The following is a 23,478-nucleotide window of genomic DNA, read 5'->3' as shown; positions in this document are numbered from 1 at the left end:
AGCTGAAATTGAAACATATAGAAAATTTAAAGATGCTTAAATGAATTCAACTGTGTAGCAGTTATGATAAATTTCCCTTATAGGTTCCTAATTCAGACGTTAGAGGAGAAATGGTGTTTAATAAAAACAAAACTTCAAAATGTTGACAATTTCTTTCACTGCCACTATTAAAGATTTGAGATTTGAAATCTTATAGACCCTTGACATAAACAATTCTATCCTATCCTATCCTATTCTATTCCCTTCTACTTATTTTTCAAAGAAATCGGAAATCATGTCTGTACGCAAATTAGAGGAAAATGTGGTGCATTTCTTGCCAAGATTCTTGGTGAAGCCTCTCTTAACCCTGCTGCTATTTTAGAAAGGTCTGAAGACCCTTGACATACAAGTAGTCCTTGACTTACAACCATTCATTGGTAACCGTTGGAAGAACAACAGCACTGAAAAAAGTTACAATCAGTCCTTGTTAGAATCCCTAAGGCAGTGATTTTCAACCTTTTTTGAGCCGCGGCACATTTTTTACATTTACAAAATCCTGGGGCACACCACCAACCAAAATGACACTCTAAGACAGTGTTTCCCAACCTTGGCAACTTGAAGATATTTGGACTTCAACTCCCAGAATTCCCCAGCCAGCGAATGCTGGCTGGGGAATTCTGGGAGTTGAAGTCCAAATATCTTCAAGTTGCCAAGGTTGGGAAACACTGCTCTAAGACACTCTCCTCTCTTTTTCCATCCCTGTCTCCTCCCCCCCTTGTGTGTGTGTGTGTATACACACTCTTGAACCATTTCCAAAAGCAGGTGAGGGCTGGGTTTTTTCTCTCTCTTATTCTTTGGGTGCTTTTTATCATATGCTTTAAGTCACTTCTCTCTCTCTTTTGTTTCTCTCTCTTTCCTCTCATTCTCTGTCTCAATCATTTTCTCATTTCTCTTTTTTCCTCCCCTTTTTGCTCATTTCTCTCTCTCCCTCCCTCTCCTTTTCTCTCTCTTGCTTTCTCTCTCTCTTGCTTTCTCTCTCTCTCACTCTCTCTCTCTTTCTCTCTCTCAGCAAAAAGTTGCGAGAGAGCTTCCTTCTTCGCGGCACACCTGACCGTGTCTCACGGCACACTAGTGTGCCACGGCACACTGGTTGAAAAACAGTGCCCTAAGGGACCATGATCAAAATTCAAGCATTTGGCAACCAGCATTATTTATGCTAGTTGCAGCATCCCAAATGGAATTGCCATTTGCAACAGTCTCAGCTGGCTTCTGACAAACAAAATAGCAATATCACTTAGACTTATATACCATTTTACAGGGATTTACGAAATTTAAGAAATTTACAGCATATGAGTCAGCATATTGCCCTCAACAATCTGGGTCCTCGTTTTACCCACCTCGGAAGGATGGGAGGCTGAGTCAACCTGGAGTCTGGTGAGATTTGAGCTGCCAAACTGCAGCTAGCAGTCAGCTGAAGTAGCCTGCAGTACTGCATTCTAACCACTAGGCCACTGGGGAAAGCCAGATTTACTTAACAAAAGTATGCTTCACTTAATGACCGCAGTGATTTGCTTAACAACCATGATAAAAAAAAGTTGTGAAATCAGGCATGACGGACTTAACAGCTTTGCTTAACAACAGAAACTCTGCCGGTACAGAGAAAGATAACCTTTTCTTCCCACTGAACCTTCTTGTATGTGCCTTCCCTTGAGATGAAACAGTTTGCTCGTGTTTGCAAAATGTACAGTCATAGTGCTTCATTTAGTGACCTTAGGAAAACATTTTTTCCGACCCGTCCTGATTTTGTTAACCTGCCTTCCATTTTGTAACTGTTTGCAAGTTACACTGTGCATAAAGGAGGTTCTGTTATATCCCTGGGTGAGATTATCCGAACTTTATTTAGAATTGAAAGGAAAGAATTCCTTTCTGTGTACTACTAGCTGAGGTTTACTCATAAATACTTATAAAGCTCCTGTTAATCCCCTTAAAACCTGAAAGGAATCTTTGCAGGTTTTCATTATTCCACTTCAGAAAACATAATGTGTCAATTGGAATCCTTTATCCCTTCTGGGGTCTAGGGAACACGGAGAGCAGTGGGGGTTAATCCAGTTGAATTGGAAAGTAGTAGATGTTTTTTGCTTTATAAAGTTTTTCTATAAAGTAATGATAGTTGTGGTGTTTTATGCCACGTGATTACAGAAAAATGTGGGTGCAGAATGGAAAGAGGGCTGTAACGGGTGGGCATAAGTGCACCATTGTGCCTACTGTCTCTGTCATACTGTCCTATTGTCTTCCTTTATCATTACTTTTTACTTATGTTACGTTTTTACAAACTACAGTGGTCCCTCGATTTTCGCGGGTTCGGACTTCGCGATACGGCTATACCACGGTTTTTCAAAAATATTAATTAAAAAATACTTTGCGTTTTTTTCCCCTATACCACGGTTTTTCCAGCCCGATGATGTCATACATCACCACCAAACTTTCGTCCGCCTTTAATAAATATTTTTTAAAATAAACTTTAATAAATAAACATGGTGAGTAATAATCTAAATGGTTGCTAAGGGAATATGAAATTGTAATTAAGGGGTTTAAAGTGTTAAGGGAAGGCTTGTGATACTATTCATAGCCAAAAATAGTGTATTTACTTCCGCATCTCTACTTCGCGGAAATTCGACTTTCGTGGGTGGTCTCAGAACGCATCCCCCGCAAAAATCGAGGGAACACTGTACTACTATCCTATACATGCTTGACAAATAAATAAATAAATATAAATAAATAAAAAATAAATAAAATATACTGAGGTCAATTTGGCTCACTGTCATTTTGGACTGCTAGAGACAATTCAACTTTTCTTTGTGGTTGATGTAATCTTATTGCCTCAAACCAGATGAACAAGTCACCAGATTGTAAAATATTATGTATGACCGGCTATAACTATTATTTAAGATTTCAGATTCTGTTGATTAATGATCTGTTCAATGAGAGGTACTCAACGTCCTGTTTTCCTGATTGATAAAACATACATATTTAACAATAAATACGATCTATCAAACATTAACTTCTTAAAATCAGAACAGATAATGGTTACATATACAATTATCACATCTTTAATTCCCAAATGAATAATCAAGTTTTTAACAACTTCCTTAAAGGAATCTTATTAAAAGTTGCAATCGCAACATAAAAACTAATACAAACGAAAATTTTAAAATATAAGTAAACAAAATTGAAGGTGCAGCAAGGAAAGAAACTTTTGTAGTTAAAACTTTTTTTGTTAAAGGTTGAAGGAAGCTCACCCAGTGCTATAAAATGTGTTGATCCAAAGATTTCTAATCCCTGAAAAGTAGTTTACAAGCAGTTTCCAAAAGTGATTAGGAAAGGAAGTATGCAAACATAAATGTCCTTTCAAAGGTTCAACTGCAATTTGAGCAAGATGGCTCGTCCTTCATCTCCCAGAATTCTAAACCCATGGAAACTGCTATTTGGCAGATTACCCATACAAGGGGCTTTTTGGAGCACTGGTGAGTTATCTCAAGTCCTTTTCTTATCTAGAGTGGAGCTAATAAAAAGCCATTCTACTAACCAGTTCTTTATTCTTTTGCAGTTGTTGGCCCCATTTTACAAAGAATGATCTTCAATCTGCCATTTCTTCTCTGTAAAATTTTTGCAACTTTTAAAATATTAATAAATACACAAGTTTTATATTTCAGGGTAACCGGCGAAGAACTTCCAAAGGTGCTTTTTCAGGAGGCAATTGGACTTCCTTGTTTTTTCTTTTGAGGTCGTTTCACTTCTCATCCAAAAAGCTTCTTCAGTTCTGACAGGATAGTGAGGAACAGAAGGATATATATATCCTGTCAAAGCTAAAGAGGTTTCTTGGATGAGAAGTGAAAGGTCTTCAAAAGAAAAAAACAAGAAAGTCCAGTTGCCTCCAGAAAAAAACCACTTTGGCGCAACCATGACCTGGGTGACTGAGAATCTCTACAGACTTTTGGCAAAGAACTTCATCATCAGGTCTCCTTCTGCCATACTTTAAAGTTGTGATACTTACCGTGTTTCCCCGAAAGTAAGGCAGTGTCTTACTTTCTTTTTATCCCCAAAAGCCCCACTGTGTCTTACTTTGGGGGTATGTCTTATATTGTCCTGGGCAATTTTTTAATTTTTTTATTTCTTATTTTGAAATATGTAATAAATAAAATCTAGACTTTACAATTTGCGGGGGGGGGGGGCAATGTAGCCTGCATGATAAATCATTTAAGTATACAGTACTGTACCTCTTTTAAGGACTCAGAAGCGGGAAGATTTTGGTCTTATTTGGCCACCGTAGCTGGTGCTAGGAAGTGCTGATTGGTCCTTTGAGCTGCTCATCATCCTTGGTTCGGGGAGCTTGATGAAAGAAGTGGCAGAAGCGCGGGTGAGTGGAGGCGGGCAGGAAAGGCACGAACCGAGGGTTTTAAGCAGAAGGCAGGGGCGGTTCAAGCAGCGTTCCGCCGTCGCCGCCGCTCCTGCGTCTTTCGCAGAAGTTCTTGAATGGTGGCGGCGGCCCTTGATCGCAGCCGATGAGGTTCAGCTTTCCTCGCTTCTCCTGCTGCTTCCTTTGCTTTTCCGCTGCTGACTAAGGCGATGCCGGCCGGGCAATTGGAAGGTACCCGATAGCCCTTTTCGTCGCCTTTCCCGGCGGGGAGAGCAAAGGCGGCGGCGGGAGTAGTGGAGGCGAGGCGGAGAAGAAAGAAGCGGCGGATAGCTGGCGAGGCGCCGGCTAGAGGGCTGGACCCCGCCGCTTTGCCGCCGCTCCCGCCGCCGCCTTTGCCTCTTGCCCGGCAGGAAAGGCGACGAAAAGGGCTATCGGGTCCCTTCCAATTGCCCGGCCGGCGTCGCCTTAGTCAGCAGCGGAAAAGCAAAGGAAGCAGCAGGAGAAGCGAAGAAAGCCGAACCTCATCGGCTGCGATCAAGGGCCGCCGCCACCATTCAAGAACTTCTCTTCTCCTGCTGCTTCCTTTGCTTTTCCGCTGCTGACTAAGGCGACGCCGACCGGGCAATTGGAAGGGACCCGATAGCCCCTTTCGTCGCCTTTCCCGCCGGGCAAGAGGCAAAGGTGGCGGCGGGAGCGGCGGCAAAGCGGCGGGGTCCAGCCCTCTAGCCGGCGCCTCGCCAGCTATCCGCCGCTTCTTTCTTCTCCGCCTCGCCTCCACTACTCCCGCCGCCGCCTTTGCTCTTCCCGCCGGGCAAGAGGCTGGGCGAGCAAGAGGCTGGGCGAGGTGCTGGAACTGGGGCTGCCTGTCCTTGGCGTGAACGGCGGGCAGGTGGCGCTTGGCACCCGGAATCCTGTCTTCTCGCCACCGCCCGAGCTCCCTCCGGAGCCTGCTGCCGCCGCCACGCTTCCTCCGCCGTCCGAGGAGTTCTTATCCGCGCCGGGTTTGGGAGACTCTCCTGGGTGCGAAGCTCCCTCGCCAGCGCCGCGAACTGCTCCGACGCCTCCCTCGCTTTTAGTACCGTGTTTCCCCGAAAGTAAGACATATGTCTTACTTTCGGGGTATGGCTTATATTAGCCAACCCCCCTGAAACCCCCCATATGTCTTACAATCGGGGGGGTCTTACTATCGGGGAAACACAGTACATCTTTTAAATTCATTCTTTAGCTCCACTCCCACATATATCAATGGCTTCTCCATGCTGAAATTGATAATACAGTGGTACCTCTACTTAAGAACTTAATTCATTCCGTGACCAGGTTCTTAAGTAGAAACGTTCTTAAGTAGAAGCAATTTTTCCCATAGGAATCAATGTAAAAGCAAATGTAATGCATGCAAACCTATTAGGAAAGAAATAAAAGCTTGGAATTTGGGTGGGAGGAGGAGGCCTTTTGGCTTTCCGTGCGCAGACACTCCGGGAGGCAACCTCACACCGGATGTATGGGAGGTAGCACGCGGGAGTCACCACAGTGAAGTGGTTTATTCCCTCTCCAAGCACCCAGAAAAGGAAAATGCTTTGTTCGCTCTGGGCTGCCAAAGCCTCCTTAAGTGCCACCACTTAACTGCCAAAGCCTCCTTAAGTGCCACCTGGCAGCCCAGAAAAGCCCGAGATGGCCGGGATTAAAGAGGGAATGGCAGGAAACTGGCTGGGCCTTCGTGCCCCTCTCAAATTTCCTGGGAAATTTTTCCGGGCTTGGGTTCTTAAGTAGAAAATGGTTCTTAAGTAGAGGCAAAAATGTTTTGAGCACCCGGTTCTTATCTAGAAAAGTTCTTAAGTAGAGGCGTTCTTAAGTAGAGGTACCACTGTACATGATTAAAAGCAGCTTGAAATGAAAAGAGATGCCTGTAGCATGCATGCATCACTGTTTTGTTACAAGTTAAGGCAATCATTATAGCATTACCTTAGACCAAATGGCTAAGAAATGGGTGAGGCTTGGGAGAGTTTTATATTCATCAAATGATTTTATATTCTGTTAAATAAGCACATTATTATTTCATCTCACCAGATCACTGAAGTACCTAAAGTTTTATATAAATAATAACTTTTTTCATTTTTTTAAAAGTGAGGAGAAAATAAAATAAACAAAAAACACCTGCAGTTTTTAGCATTCTCTTTTTGTGTTAATTTGCAGTTATTGTACAATAGTGGCCCATAGCAGAATGAGACAGTATTCCTTTCACAGTGCTTTTCAATTTTCAGAGGGCTTTTTTCCCCCTTGCCATGAGTCATTGGAAAAGGCTGTTTGGAAGAAGCCTGAGATATTCAGCCTTTGGCCTCTCTTTTTGACTGTTTCTTGAGGATGGGTGAGATTTAACGGGGAGGGGGAAGAGCTTGTTTGAAGTAGAGCAATAATTTAGGCTTTCCCCAGGTGATAACAGTGATCAGAGCAATTGTGCTAGGAAAATCAATATGTTGTAATGCATGAACAAACAGGTGATGTGTAGAATATCTAGAGATCAATAGAGGATATAAATTATTCCATCGTGTGAAGATGTAAGGGGGCATAGTTGTATGTCGCTGCCTTTTCTATGCTGTATGAAAAACAGGAATGATTCAACACAGAGATTCTCCTTAATAAATAAACATACACGATCGGGCAGTGGGCACTACTGTTCGCTGTGATATTTGGGGCAGAAACTATTAATACAATCATGACATCATCCCATTTTTATTCTCAGTTACATTATTTGGAATATCTAAATTGTGATACGTAAATATACTGGTGGTCACATTGCAAGTGGTGTAAAAATTTGTAAAAAGGCTTTACAGATAGAGCCGGGGTGGCGCAGCAGGTAGAGTGCTGTATTGCTGGCCACTGAAGCTGACTGTAGGTCAGCTGTTCAAATCTCATCACCGGCTCAAGGTTGACTCAGCCTTCCATCCTTCCGAGGTGGGTAAAATGAGGACCCGGATTGTGGGGGCAATATGCTGGCTCTGTTAAAAAGTGCTATTGCTAACATGTTGTAAGCCGCCCTGAGTCTAAGGAGAAAGGCGGCATAAAAATCAAATAAATAAACAAACAAACAAACAAATAAATAAATAAATAAATAAATAAATAAATAAATGGATGGATGGATGGATGGATGGATGGATGGATGGATGGATGGATAAATAAATGAATGAATGAATAAATAAATGGATGGATGGATGGATGGATGGATGGATGGATAAGTAAGTAGGTAGGTAGATAGGTAGGTAGGTAGATAGATAGATAGATAGATAGATAGATAGATAGATAGATAGATAGATAGATAGAGAATCATGTATTAAGTACCTGTTAGTCCCACTAGGTAAAACCAGATGTAGGAAGCAACTTCACAGGTAGCTACAATACCTTTATTGACACTGACTATAATAATAGAACATTGCAAGTCTGATTGTATTCTATTTATATTTATACTTCCGTGAATTAGGAAGTTGTCTGAGCCACTTCAAATGCTATTTGGATATTCATAGTTTTAGAACAAGTGTTATTCCTTGTCAACTTGACAATGAAGTTTGCATATCTCTGGCAAGGTTATCTTCCTTATTTTCCATAGGTCCTATGCTGTGCTCTTCATTATTTTTCCTCAACTAAAGAAGGAACTTGTAATCTTGAATATAAATAAATTTATCACAGAAGAGAAGAAATTCTGTACTAAACTTTTATGTTAAAATCACCTTACTTATGTGGGGCCATTTTTCAGAAGAAATGGCAGCTGTCCAAAGCAAAACTGAGCAAAAAAAGTTTTAAAAGCATCAGGTATTAGATTTGAGTAGTTGCTAAAACATTATTTTGAGAAATTGGAAGAGTAGTAATATTCCAATATCAAGGATTGGATTGAAAAAAAAAAGTGTTGCTTGTGACTGTTTTTGAAGAGGTAATTTTATCTACTAATAACATAGAAACATAGAAACATAGAAGAGTGACGGCAGAAAAAGACTTCATGGTCCATCTAGTCTGCCCTTACACTATTTCCTGTATTTCATCTTACAATGGATATATGTTTATCCCAGGCATGTTTAAATTCAGTTACTGTGGATTTACCAACCACGTCTGCTGGAAGTTTGTTCCAAGGATCTACCACTCTTTCAGTGAAATAATATTTTCTCACGTTGCTTTTGATCTTTCCCCCAACTAACTTCAGATTGTGTCCCCTTGTTCTTGTGTTCACTTTCCTATTAAAAACACTTCCCTCCTGGACCTTATTTAACCCTTTAACATATTTAAATGTTTCGATCATGTCCCCCCACATCATAACAGAATGGCTTAGTGTATTTTTCTATGGCACAGTTTTATGACACATTGTGATCTTGGAAAAAGATTAATTAATTTTTACACCAAGGTAGATTTGAAAATACAAGTAGTCCTTGTATTTAGTGCCGTTGTAACTTTGAGGAATCATCAAATTAATGGTTGTAAAACCATTAATTTGATGATTCCTCAAAGTTACAACGGCACTGAAAATAGTGACGTGTGACTGTTTTTTGTTCTGTCTGGGTCCCCACAGACGCCAACACCAACCAAAAAGAGTATCCAGACACACTGGTAAAAAGCAAAGGCAGTTTATATAATTCAAAGCAAACACAGGTAACAAAAACTGTTCTTACAGACAGGAACACTATGAAGCTTCACAGAGGTTTCACGAAGGCCAGGCAATAAAACAGGATTCTTGCTGGCAAAAACAACGCTGGAGATAATAAAACCCACACCTCCCCCAAGTCTTCCAGACTTCTAGGCCACAAGCCAAGATCAGAGACGCCGAGAAACGAAGCAAGGTCACAGGACTCCCAATTGATAACTCTCCACAAGACTGTAAGGGCGGGCCTGCCTTTTCAACCCTGCTGAGGAGAACCACACCCAAACCCAGCTGTTGCCAATTCAGGGATGGAAATACCTTTCTAATTGGCTCCGTCTTTGAGCTGCTCGTCGCTGCCTCATGTCTATTATAGCCTGTGCGTCTTCATCCAATGAATCCAGGCTACTAGCTGGGGAGAGCCCCCTCCCCGGGGGGGGTCTCAGGCTGCTCTCCCTCCTCCTCTTCCTGACGTTCCTCTCCCCCATCTGCCTGGTCCTCCCCCTCCTGTTCACTGTCCTCCTCCTCTGGGCATGGATCCGGCAGAGATCCAGCCGGTCCCTGAGGAGCCTCAGGCTGAATCACAACAGTTTTTCACACTTATGACCACTGCAGCATCCCTGTGGTCATGTAAACATTGTGCTTTTTTCTATTTATGTCCGTAAAACTCATTAATATAAAATATTTAGACTCAAAATATGTAAGAAAAAGGCAAAGGAGTTAAACACATAGAATAAAAAGAATAAAGGATGTGCCTCCCAGGTTTTTTTAAAAAATACTGAAGGAAATGTATAAAGAATTCTACCTGCGATACCGGTGATAAGAGTAAACTACCATTTCAGACAGAGCTCATAGTTCCCTCTAAGCTGAGCAGTGAGCAATCGCTCACTTAAAAATCATCATCAACTCAGAGTTTTCCAAACCTGCCCAGAAGCCGAGAGGGAAAGAGTGAGAGGGAAGGAGAGAGAGAGGAAGAAAGGAAGAGAGAGAAACAGATAGAAAAAAGAGAGGAAGGAAAAGAGAAAGAAAAAGAATGGGAGTAAGGAAGAGAGAAAGAAAATCAAAATCTAGTTTGAAACTAGCTCAACTATTTAAGTGGCATTTTGATATTGATAGAGTTGCCCTATTATGAGCTCACTGTTATAGACACACTGTACAGTATTTTATTTTGAAATTCTCTGAGGCAAAACAGGGTGGGTTTTTTGTTTGTTTGTTTGTTTGTTTGTTTATTTATTATTTGTGTGCCGCCCAGTCCCAAAGGGACTGCCGCTCAGACACTATACTTTTCTCCCCCCCCCCTCAAAAAAAAATTTAGAGGGAACACTGACAGAGCTTACATAATTAAACTCTGCCATTCCAATATATTTTCGTATATGTGTAACACTAGTCACCAGAGAGTACGCTAGAATCCATCGGTAGCTGGAATCAAATAATTAAGCAGAAAACATAGGATGAAACTTGGCAGAATAATATTTTCCTGCTGGGTTCATTTTCTCACTCCCCACCTGTTCGGATGCTCATAGTTTTCTAGATGGATTAAGGTATGAGTATGCTGTCTACCTTTAGTATCTCAAACTAGATTAGAAATATTTACAAATAGCACATTGACTTCATAAAATAATGTATCGTACAGAATGATAAGCTGTGATATTAAATGTAATGAAGCTGTGAAACAAAACAAACTTGTTTCATAACATTGCCAACTGTTTCAAGCTGTAAGCTTTTCCTGTCTGGGTGTTTAGAAAGGAACGAATGAAGAAAGAAGGGAGAGAGCTGGTAGACATACCCACCATGGCAGATACTGCAATGAAACGCAAGGGAAAAGGCCAGGGAGACAAGGCAAAACAAGACCATTAACAAACCCTGGGAAATGTGAATTCTTAGACTTCAATCGCAGAATCTTGGGGGACTTACGGGGCCGTTACCGCAAAACATCTGGAAGCGATAAGCAGCCTGCTGTCTGTGGATTATATCTCTGAATTACTCAAACATTTACAAAGACTGTGGCAATTTAGCAATGTAACTATTGAGGATTACATAATGGATTGCATAACAACCATTCATTTAGTGACTGTTTGAAGACACAATGGAACTTAAATAGTGACTATCCCTGGTTCTCATACTTATGCAGCAGCCTCACAGCCACACGATCAGAATTGGGGTGCTTGGCAATTGGCATGTATTTATGATGGCTCCACTGTCCTGGGGTCACGTGACCACAATTTGCAACTTTCCCAGCTGGCTTTTGACAAGCAAAGTCAATGGGAGAAGCCAGATTTGCTTAACAACCATATGATCAGTGTGCATTGTAATACATTACCTGAATGCTAAGGGCATAACCGCTGCTGCGATGGCTGCTCAGGATTTGTGCGCAATGGATGCCCAAGATTTTTTGGCCGATTGCTGAGTTTTGAATTTTTTAGCTGAAGGATGATGGGTATGGCTCCACTGCGTTGATTGGCATTTGCTCTCTGGACTATGGTGATCCGCCCACATTTCATCTCCTATCACTATACAGTTGAGAAAAGCCTCACCTTCAATCTCAAAATAGTCAAGAAATTCTCAGGCAGCACTGTCTCTGTCGATTTTGTGCACTTCAGTAAGCATCTTGGGCACCTATCGCAACAGCATTCATGCCCTTAGCATTCAAGCCCTACATGGCTTTGGACCAGACTACTTCCGGAACCACCTGCTACCGCACGAATCCCAGCGACCGATAAGGTCCCACAGAGTTGGCGTTCTCCGGGTCCCGTCGACTAAACAATATCGTTTGGCGGGCCCCAGGGGAAGAGCCTTCTTTGTGGTGGCCCCAGCCCTCTGGAACCAACTCCCCCCGGAGATTAGAATTGCCCCCACCCTCCCTGTCTTTCGTAAATTACTCAAGACTCATTTATACCGCCAGGCATGGGGGAGTTGAGATATTCCTTCCCCCTAGGCCATTACAAGTTATGCATGGTATGTCTGTGTGTATGTTTGGTTTTATAATAAGGGTTTTTAGTTGTTTTATTATTGGATTGTCACATGCTGTTTTTATCATTGTTGTTAGCCGCCCCGAGTCTACGGAGAGGGGTGGCATACAAATCCAATAAATTATTATTATTATTCAGGTAGGTTATTACAGCGCGCACTTCGCACTTGGAGGGAAACGGAATGAGACACTCATCTCTAACCTTCACCACAATGACAGTCAATGATCTACTGACCACTGGCACTGCTTGTTCTCTTCTGCTGGCTTCCCGCCACATTATAGTAATACCAACTTCTCCCATGAACATTCCCCGTGAGAGCTACGTGCCTTGTAACTTTACTTTCTAGATAATACTCATATGTATATACACAGTATATCCATACAGCGAAATTCACATAACGCCAAAAGACCAAGCCCAACACACATAACAATCCCAAAACATGCCCTCTACTCGCCACAAATTCCCTACCCTGAACCACCCAAACATCCACACAACAGACCAAGTAATACAACAGCTCTCTGATGGTGACCCTTTAGTTCATTGTTGAGTGCAATTATAGGTCTGGGGATAAAAACCATTCGGAAAGCATGTGGTTCGAGTTTTAATTGTTCTGTATCTTCTGCCAGAAGGCAACAGTCCAAAAAGATTGTAAGCAGGATGAGAAGAGTCTCTGAAAATGTTGTGCAACTTGCTAGAACAGCAAGATGCAAAGAGATTGTACAGGGCTGGTAGCTGGAGCCCTATTCTTCTGGGCAGTTTTAATGATTCTCTGTAGAGCTTTTTGTTCGCTACCGAGTTGCTCCCGCAAGAATGCCATATGTCAGAATACTCTCAATGTGATAGTAGGACAGCAGTAATTATTATTAATGGCTATTGTAATTATTGATCTTTATTGAAGTACATATTGCCATGATTGCTTTATTCTGCTTTCTTGCAAATATGCAAGAATAATTACTAATCAATAACATGTACAGGTTGTCCTCAATTTACTACTGGTTGCTTAACAACCATTTTAACTTACAATGGACCCCCCCCCAGGAGTACCTATGACTTATTTTCAAAGTTCTAAGACTTGCCCCCCTGTCACACAATTGCATTTTTGGTGCCAGGCAACTGGCCTTCATTTCTGGCTATTTGCACAATTGTGTGGTCATGTGACTGCATTTTATGATGCTTTTGCTGAAAACTGGCATTTATATCTGGTTTTCGGCAAAACCGACCCATAACAAGCAATGTACAGTGGTACCTCATCTTACGAACGCCTCTTCTAACGAACTTTTCAAGATACGAACCCGGTGTTTAAGATTTTTTTGCCTCTTCTTCCGAAGTATTTTCACCTTACGAACCCAAGCCGCTGCTGCTGGGATGAAGGGGTTTCTTTTTTCCTCCTTTTTTGAAGAAAGAAAAGGGAGGGGTGGCTTGGAGGGGGAAAAGACTGCATTTAAATAACTAGGAGAACAGCGTGTTTGCAGGCACTGAAAGGGTGTCTTTTGAAGAAAGAAAAGGGAGGGGCGGCTTGGAGGGGGAAATGACTGCATTTAAATAACTAGGAGAACAGCATGTTTGCAGGCACTGAAAGGGTGTATTTTGAAGAAAGAAAAGGGAGGGGCGGCTTGGAGGGGGAAAAGACTGCATTTAAATAACTAGGAGAACAGCGTGTTTGCAGGCTCTGAAAGGGTGTCTTTTGAAGAAAGAAAAGGGAAGGGCGCCCCCCTTCCCTTTCTTCCTTCCCACTCGCCTAGCCTTGCTTCTTCCACCTGACCCGTTTAGCTGCTCCTCCCTGCCCTCTGTTTGCCTCCCTTCTAAAGTTTGGGATTTTCCTGAAGGATTTGCACGCATTATTTGCTTTTACATTGATTCCTATGGGAAACATTGTTTCATCTTACAAACTTTTCACCTTACGAACCTCTTCCTGGAACCAATTAAGTTCGTATCATGAGGTACCACTGTATTTGTGTAATTACGTAATGTCTGCAGCATTCTCTTTACAACCATATTTACTTAATGACAGCTGCAAAAAAGGTCATAAAATAAAAGGATTGGCCTGCTTTATAACGGTCATGACTTATGGCATTGATGGTCAGGTTTCATTAAGGCTGTAAGTTGAGGACTACATATACACTGCTCAAAAAAATAAAGGGAACACTTAAACAACACAATATAACTCCAAGTAAATCAAACCTCTGTGAAATCCAACTGTCCACTTAGGAAGCAACACTCATTGACAATCAATTTCACATGCTGTTGTGCACATTTAACTTTGTACAGAACAAAGTATTCCATGAGAATATTTCATTCATTCAGATCTAGGATGTGTTATTGGAGTGTTCCCTTTATTTTTTTTGAGCAGTATATATTACATCTGTTGTAATGTTAGCAAAGACTATTAAAATTTGAACTCCTTATCTGGAGATTATATGCTCATTCCCATAATTTGTTCTATCTTCCATTGCAGCTTGTTTAGTGTTGGAAGTGTCAGACACTTCCTAACCTGTTATATACATTGTCCCCATAAATACAATTTATTCTAAAATTATTATCACTTTAGTCTCATTACTTTTATCTGATTATTTCTACAGCACATACCCTGCTTCCATCTTTGTTTGATTCTGTTCTTCTTAGGAAGTTAATAAAAGAGCCTTGGTGGTGCAGTGGTTAGAGTGCAGTACTGCAAGCTACTTCTGCTGATCACCGGCTGTCAGCAGTTTGGCAGATCGAATCTCAGTAGGTTCAAGGTTGACTCAGCCTTCCATCCTTCCAAGGTTGGTAATATGAGAACCCAGATTGTTGGGGGCAACATGCTTACTCTCTGTAAACCGCTTAGAGAGGGCTGTAAAACACTGTGAAACAGTATATAAATCTAAATGCTACTGCTATTATTCAATGAATCATTTAAAAAGTATTTTTATTTTCCTTAATATACAAAAGGGGGAAGGGGGTGAAAGAAAAACGGGAGAAAAAAAATGAGAAAGGCAAACTCAAGAAATAAAACCATTGAGTCTAATTGTTAAACACATCGTTAAATGCTGACCCTATGGAATACTATTGATCAGCCTTTCCACTGCATTAGTAAAGTTACTTTCATTAACAGAAAGTAAAGACCTAGCAGCAATCAAAGGGAGCAAATCTGAGATCTCGCTGTCTTTCCAATATGGACTTTACTATAGTTTAACCTTGCAAAATATTCCACAAAGTCTCTCATGATATCCTCTTTAATGAAATAATAAAACCAAGCTTAGATTATTTTTATTAGTAACTTGAACGGAGGGATCAAGGAGATAATGATCAAATCTGCAGGCGATACAAAATTAGGAGTAGCTAGCACTTTAGAAAGGAAAGGAATGCTTATAAAATGCCTAGACAGTGTTGAAGAGTGAATCAAAATATGCAGGATGATATTTGAAAGAGAAAACTTGCATCTGGGGCTGGGGATGGAGGATTAAAGGGGTATGGAGGGCAGAGGTGTTTGATTATGATTTTGGATGCTGGCAAAATGATGCCCAGGCTGTCAAGGGTCAGAACAACAAAATAATGACTATTGCCTAGATGAGAGATGAAAAGGAGCTTGCGTTAAAAGAAAAAACCAAGTGGATAGGTTAACAGGCAGACAATGTATACACCAGAATTTTCTTAATTCAAAAATGGTACGTGGGTTTTTACATGTTTTTTAAATTTAAAAATAGCAAAAATTAAGAACAAAGAAAAGATTGAATACGTGCGTATGTCTCATGATACACATATTGGGGAGTCAATTGTGTTGCCAGCATCCTGCCTTGTAAGTGCCCTGCACTCGCTCACACCTTTTCCCTGTACCTGAAAGGGATTCAAAGCCACCTTGGTGTTAGTGCCGGTAGGAATGTTAAACATAAAGGACCAGAAGATTTTTTAAAAAGAGAGATTTCATAAACTGCAGCTGGGTCCAGGCTGTCAAACGCTTCAGAACAAGGGATCAAAAAGATTTATTAAACTCAGTAATAAATGAGGGCTGGAAATTCCTATTGCGATTTCCAAATTCTGCATCTCACTTTTAATCCTGGTATTAAACGTGGTTTATTGAAGTTGTGTTATGATTCTTGCTTCATGTTTGTGCCTTTCCGTGAGGGCACTTGAACCTTGGCAACACAACCTCCTTAAAGAGGACTGAACAAAAGCATTTTGCTACCTGGCAATATTTTACAGTATTAAATATTTTGGCACCTGAGCCAGATAATTCCATAAATGTTTCTCTTCTACCTCATTGTAAATATAATGATAAAGAACAATTTAGCCTTCAGCATAGCCTGATAAGATGCCTTAAACACACACAAAAACACACACACATTATAGATTGTAGAAAATCTGCTCCAATTTTGCACCAGCCCATATATTTTCAAATAATTGATGGAGAGAACAGTATTGCAAAACTCCACATCAAGCATTTGCCGTCTTATGCTCATTTGCACGACAATAAATGCAAGGCAGGGGCATTTTTACATCTTTTAGACGGTGGGTTGGAGAATTTGTCTGAAGGCTCTGGTACTTGACACACATTAGACTTGCAAGTAATAGTGATTTAAATGTGAACAACAACCAGCGTGATGAGATGTCCAACTGAGCATCAAAGAAATAGGAGAAAACAAATTACATCTTCTTGCATTTTACAACGTAGATTAAATCTATTTATTATAAGCATTATAATTCCAGGACGGCACTGTAGAAATATTCAAATGAATGTGATATATAAATAATAAAAACCATAAAAGTGTAGGATTAAAAATCATTTATAAAGTACAAAAGGTAAGGGGAAGTTTTGGCTGTCAAAAAGTAAGATCAAAACAATCCGTGCATCTTACATTAAAATAGCTGTTCTGCAGTAGACTATTTTCTTAATATAGTTCTTCTTAAATTTACAATTTAAGTGAATGAGGTTTTGGCAGTTCTTGGAGTCAGGGAAAGATGGCAACATCAAACCCCAAATCTCTGTTGTTAAGTGAAACATTTGTTAAGTGAATTTTGCCCCATTTTGTGAGCTTTCTTGCCATTGCTGTTAAGTGAAGCTGGCTTTCCCGTTGACTTTGCTTGTCAGACGGTCACAAAAGAGGATCACATGATCTTTTGATCACATGACACAGCAACAGTCATAAATGTGAACCTGAATTTTGAACCGGCGTCTGAATTTTGATCATGGCGATGCTGCAAAAATCATAACTCTGAAATAATGCTCAGGAGTCATATTTTTTCAATGTTGTTGTAAAAGGTCACTGAACAAATTGTTGTAAGTCGAGGACTGCCTGCATTTGGGTGATTCTTATAGCAATATTTTCAGGATTGGAATAGTCCAGGCTAAGAGATGGAGCTGGAACCTTAGATTATGTCACTATAAATGACCTGGCAGTGACTAATGAGTACTGAAAGCATTTTGGCTTCCAATCAGTGTCAGTTCCACAACCTTCATGAATCCAACTTGTCTTTTTTAGGATGAGGGAGAAATAGTAATTAGTCCTTCCACCCACAACTTGTTCTCAGAAGTAATTTTATCAAGTGTCTTGTTGAGTGCAGCTTCTACTGATTGATAGTGCCATCAACTGCAGCTTTTGTTTGCAACAACCTTTGGGGAAATGAGCTACAGATTAGGAAGCCAGAGGCTGGCCCTGATTTCGGACTTTTTTAAGGACTAGAATTTGTTTACGAGGCAGTTTTGTTTTTGTTAATCTAATGCCAATAAGATAATCTAATTGGCATATAAACCTCAACAACTCTCATCACCAGATTTGTGCAGACAATTTTCAGCTTGAAGAATTGTATTTATTGCAATATACCAAGTGATATTATTTTCCTGAGTTTCTGAAAATAGAAGAATACAGATTGTTGCTGCAGATTTAAGAGTCAACAACATATGAGGAGAAATCAACACTCCCATATTTTTAAAATGAACATCATGAGCATCTTAACACTTTAAGAAGATCAAGTAGTTCAGTAGTTTAACAGATGGATCCTTTGAGATGTAGTTCTTGGTATATAGAGAGAAGAGAAGTGGAGAGAGTACACAGCCTTGGGTAACCCCTGTGCTCATTGTACAAGTATCTGATGTGATTTTGCCTACCTTCACCTGCTGCTTCCTGTCTGTGATCCGAAATCTTATGAATAAGTTTTTAGATTTATTAATTGATTTTAATTATCTTAATCACAATGTTAAAATGGAAATACTGAAGTAGATGTTATATTACAGTAGTATATTAAGAATTATCTTTCTGTATTGATCTGAATTACAATCAGCCTTCTTTTTTGTGCAGTAGTACCTCTAGATATGAGCTGCTCCACATGCGAGTATTCCAAGTTACCAGCTGCGACGCGAGCGAAATTTCTGTTCGACACCTGAGCTCAAATTCCGGATACGAGCCAAGCTTCCACTAGGTGGCGCAAGAATCTCCTTGCTTCCAGTTATCTCGGCGCGAAAAACAAAGTCTAAAGGCATTCGTTCGAGATGCGAGTTGATCGACTTACGAGCTCGGGTCTGGAACGAATTAAACTCGTATGTCGAGGTACCACTGTATTAGTAAGACTTCTATATTTAGTGGAGCAATGGTAGCTCCTCTAAATGTTAAATGTTGTCTGTCTTGTTTGTCTTAAAGAAAAACCAATATATTTTTTTTTTAAGGAAGCTTGTGATCCACTTACAAGTGTGTTCAGGTACCGCTAGCTGGTTCAGCTTAGTTAGAAGAGTGTCTGGAATGATGGTATTGAATGCTGAACTAAAGTCTATAAAGAGGACCTTAGCGTAGGTCTTTGGAGATCTAGGATATAGTAAGATGTAGTGCAGAGCCATATTAACAGTATCATCTGTTAATCTGTTTGCTCGGTAAGTAAATTGCAGGGAGTCTAACAGTGGATCCTTGATGGTTTTCAAGTGGGACAGCACTAGCCTTTTAAAGGTTTCATAACTTCAGAAGCAACTGGTTTGTAGTCATCCTTGATGGTGGGCATCTTTGACACTGGGATGATAGTAGAGTTTTTCAAGCAAGAAGGAACATAGCACATCTCTAGGAATTTATTGATGATTCAGGTGAAGATGGGGGCCAGTTAATCAGCACAGACTTTTAAGCAAGAAGAGGTTATCTTGTCTGGTTCCAGAGCAGTCATTCCCAATCCTCACCTAAGCATTTCTAAAATCCTTATGTCCCCCTCCCTCGGTGACATATAATTCTTACTATTCAAAAAATGAACTCCTACTCAGGAAGAAGTCTAAAACAAGGTTACAATTGCCCCCATTAAAAATCAAATTGCCCCCTCCCCTGTGGGGCGTGGGCCCCACGTTGGGAACCACTGGTCTAGAGCTTTCATGGCTTTTGTCTGTGAAATAGGCCTTGCACTTCCTTTTCTGTGATCAGATTGTAGGAGGTTTGGCTGTTGTTGGTGTGTCTGAGATGGGGGTTGTGGACATAGGTGGCTGTAGTTCAAGTCTGCAGTAAAATACGTTCAGGTCATCTGCCAGTTCAGCCTGGGACGGTGGTTTGCCATAACCAGTGGTATTTTTAAGAGTTCTCCACATGTCTGCTGGTTCATTTGTTGAGAATGGATTCTTTAGCTTCTTTTTGCTGCTCTGATCTCTCTTGTTAATAAATTTCTGACCTGATTGTACAGCATTTTATGCTGTACCTTTTCTATAGGCTTCCTTTTTGGAACGACGTAGGATTGGACATGTCCAATCACACTTGGCCAATAAAGTATTCTATTCTATTCTATTCTATTCACAAATTCAGCAATGTGCTTAAAGTGAATATTAGAATAGCTTCTGAAGCTACATTCTTGAAATAGAATTGAAATTTTCCCTTCCCCCTAGGCTTATAGAATTTATACATGGTATGTTTGTATGTATGATTGGTTCTTTAAATTGGGGTTTTTTAGATTATTTTTAATATTAAATTTGTTTACATTGTCTTTTTTATTGTTGTTAGCTGCCCCGAGTCTGGAGAGAGGGGCGGCATACAAATCTGATTAATACATAAAAATAAATAAATAAATTCTCCAGTTTTGAATCTGTGAAGAATGTAACTTTACAATTTGATACTCTTTCTGCCAGCTTCTAGAATTTCCAAAATGAATTTCCCCAAGGATACAACTTAGAGGTCAAACATCATAACCATTTGTCAATATTGGAATGACCAGATTCTGGGTTGTGTCTTTGTTATATGTCCATAGAAGTAGTTTGTCTATCCTTTCCACTTCATTGACCGAAACCTTTCTAGCTGGCTGCTGATCTTGCAAACTCTTCATTTCCCTTCTCCTCTTAATGTGAATCTCTGAAACATGATCATTGAGCTGCAAGGGACTCACTTTGATTGGAATAAAAGAGAAACAATATATTAAGTGGGCTGTCTTGCTTGAAGATATAATAAAGGATTTCCTGTTTATTCCAAGATAGTCTTTGTTTAAATCATTTATATAGTATTTCTTATTTAAAAAATCCCAAACCAAATTATAAGAAAGTAGGTTATAGAAATCTGATAGCACCAACATGCGTAGATTAGGATAGGAGAGGGACAGATGATGAATTCTTTCATTCACCCAACAATTTACTTAATATCCATGATTACTGGGGTGAAACCTTGACACTCTGTGTGTGTGTGTGTGTGTGTGTGTGTGTGAGAGAGAGAGAGAGAGAGAGAGAGAGAGAGAGAGAGAGAGAGAGACTTGTACAAATATTAGCAGATAATGAAATGTAGTATTCAGCCTCGGGAGCCAATCACTGCTAAAGTTTTAGTATTTTTTTTTATTAAAAAACACTATACACCACTGATGTATACGCTGTCAGCCTTCTTTCATAGTATTTTGCTCAAGACTTTCCTATTCATACCATAAATGAATAGTAATTGTAATGAATGAATAACCGTTCCAACAGAGTGAAGAATTCCAATTAATCAATTGACACAATATCATCCCATCTCATGATTCTGGGTGTTTTATAATAATATCAAACAGCTGTCTTAACATACAAACCAAACATAATAATAATTTTAAAAAAACACTAAAGGTAGTCATGCTCTCTCCTCCCCAGGAAAAAATGATCCAAATCTGTTTCTGAATAATCCAAACCTGTTTCTGAATATTAATGGTCCATAAGATTGGAACTACAACAGAAAAAGCTTGTCCTCTATTCCATGCTGCCTTCAATCCCCAGAGTATGACACCCTGATCACTTGATAACTTGGAATTAAGCAATCTGGAAGTAAAGAGAAACTTCCTAATAGTGAGGACAATTAACCCATGGAACAGCTTGCCATCAGAAGTTGTGGGTGTTTCATCACTAGAACAGTGGTGGTTTGCTGCTGGTTTGGACCGTTTCTTTAGAACCGGTAGCAGAAATTTGGCGCCACTTGCCAAACCAGCAGCAATGACCAGCGGTCCATACTCCTGAACTGCTCCTCCGGTCACCGCAGATTTAAAAAAAACAACATCTGCGCATGTGCAAAGACTTCTGTACATGTGTAAAGACTCTGCGCATGCACAGATCATCATTTCCAGTAAGGGATGTGTGTGTAAAATGTGCACTTCTGTCTCAATGTGAACAGGTGGGGAAGGTAAGTAGAACCCACCTCTGCACTGGAGGTTTTTAAGAAGTGTGTCACGTGTTTGAAATAGTATAGAGCAAGGGTTTCAAACCCATGGCCTCATGTGATGTATCGGAACTTTTTCAGCTCTATTCTGATCGATTGACCTCACCCTAAACTGATAGCTTTATCCTAGCAGTTCCGTTCAGATATTAAACTAATTTTCCCATCTAGGAGACTGTTGATATTGATGCAATGATAGCAAACACCATCTCAATATAGTATTGTTTCATGATTTCAGGGGAATTTTCCAATGCAAAACAAACTGTAAGAACTTTTGCTTTCAAGATTTAAAATATAAAACATGTATTTCCCTGCGTTCTGTGTTACATTGCCAACCCAGTTACTGGAAAGACACATACTCTTTCTCTTTCTTCTCTTCCTCTCAGGAATTGTTGGTACATTTTGATTAAAATCCAACTGCTAAAAGAGGTGAAGACAGCAGAAGTTCTTCAGAGGCCAGCATATTCTTCGGTGGCTGCTGTCAGTGAGTGCCTTCTACCTTTAGCAGTGCAAAAAAAGCACCCCGTGCCCTTGCACAGATGCCTCTATGGGTCAGGTGCAATCGTTGAATTCAGAATTAAGGGCCAAATGGGTTTGGGCAAAGCTATGCTCTTGAAAAGTATGTTGCCAACAATCCTTCCTCTGACACCCTTTCACGAAAAAGGAATGCTGCAAGCCAATATTGTTTCTAATATGGAATATTAAACAAAAGCTTCCACTGAAAAATACAGAAACCAAAAGTTTGCCAAATGTTCAATGTTACTATTAGCCAATATTTCAGTTTGTGTCTTGTTTTTTAATTGAGAATTACAGATCTACAGAATAATGTCTGTGTGTATGTGTATATATATATATATATATATGTATTCACGCATATATATGTATATGTGTATACATATATATGTATGTATGGCTAACCATGGGCAAGGCATTCAAATAAAACAATAAAGAGTGTTTAATGTTTACTTTATATTGTCAAGTGTTTTTTTAAATTCAAACTTTAAAAAATAACTTAAAAACTGAGCATCAGTTCTTCTATTGAAGAATCTGCTTTCCAGGCCCCATGTAGAGAGCATTACAATAGTCGAACCTCGAGGTGATGAGGGCATGAGTGACTGTGAGCAGTGACTCCCGGTCCAGATAGGGCCGCAACTGGTGCACCAGGCGAACCTGGGCAAACTCCCCCCTCACCACAGCTGAAAGATGTTTCTCTAATGTGAGCTGTGGCTCAAGGAGGACGCCCAAGTTGCGGACCCTCTCTGAGGGGGTCAATAATTTCCACCCCCAGGGTAATGGACGGACAGATGGAGTTGTCCTTGGGAGGAAAAACCCACAGCCACTCCGTCTTATCAGGGTTGAGTTTGAGTCTGTTGACACCCATCCAGACCCCAACAGCCTCCAGACACCGGCACATCACTTCCACTGCTTCATTGACTGGACATGGGGTGGAGATGTAAAGCTGGGTATCAGATATTAAATAGCAGGGGGGAGAGGACCGACCCCTGAGGCACCCCACAAGGGAGAGACCTCGGAGTCGACCTCTGACCACCCACTAACACCGACTGCGACCGACCGGAGAGGTAGGAGGAGAACCACTGAAGAACAGTGCCTCCCACTCCCAACCCCTCCAGCCGGCGCAGAAGGATACCGTGGTCAATGGTATCGAAAGCCGCTGAGAGGTCAAGGAGCACCAGGACAGAGGATAAACCCCTGTCCCGGGCCCACCAGAGATCATCCATCAACGCAACCAAAGCAGTTTCCGTGCTGTAACCGGGCCTGAAACCCGATTGTTGAGGGCCTAGATAATCGGCTTCTTCCAAGGACCGCTGGAGCTGGAGCGCCACCACCTTCTCAACAACCTTCCCCATAAAGGGAAGGTTGGAGACTGGGCGATAGTTATTAAGTACG

General features: G+C 40.7%; 1 protein-coding gene across 1 annotated transcript in view; it reads left to right on the top strand.

The window, feature by feature from the left end:
• The window catches only part of CHCHD6 (coiled-coil-helix-coiled-coil-helix domain containing 6), a 319,245-nt gene extending 296,710 nt beyond the window's left edge, over positions 1-22,535 (top strand). Inside the window, exon 8 of the mRNA XM_070738373.1 lies at positions 21,957-22,535. Coding sequence (XP_070594474.1) covers positions 21,957-21,980 — 24 coding nt within the window. The 3' untranslated portion in view covers positions 21,981-22,535. The remainder of the gene's footprint in view (positions 1-21,956) is intronic.
• Positions 22,536-23,478: the final 943 nt, after the last annotated feature.

This window comes from Erythrolamprus reginae, chromosome 2, assembly GCF_031021105.1.
Source record: "Erythrolamprus reginae isolate rEryReg1 chromosome 2, rEryReg1.hap1, whole genome shotgun sequence".
NCBI classification, from domain to species: Eukaryota; Metazoa; Chordata; class Lepidosauria; order Squamata; family Dipsadidae; genus Erythrolamprus; species Erythrolamprus reginae.
Note: the sequence above shows the minus strand (reverse complement) of the source record. Positions and strands in the feature narration are given on the sequence as shown.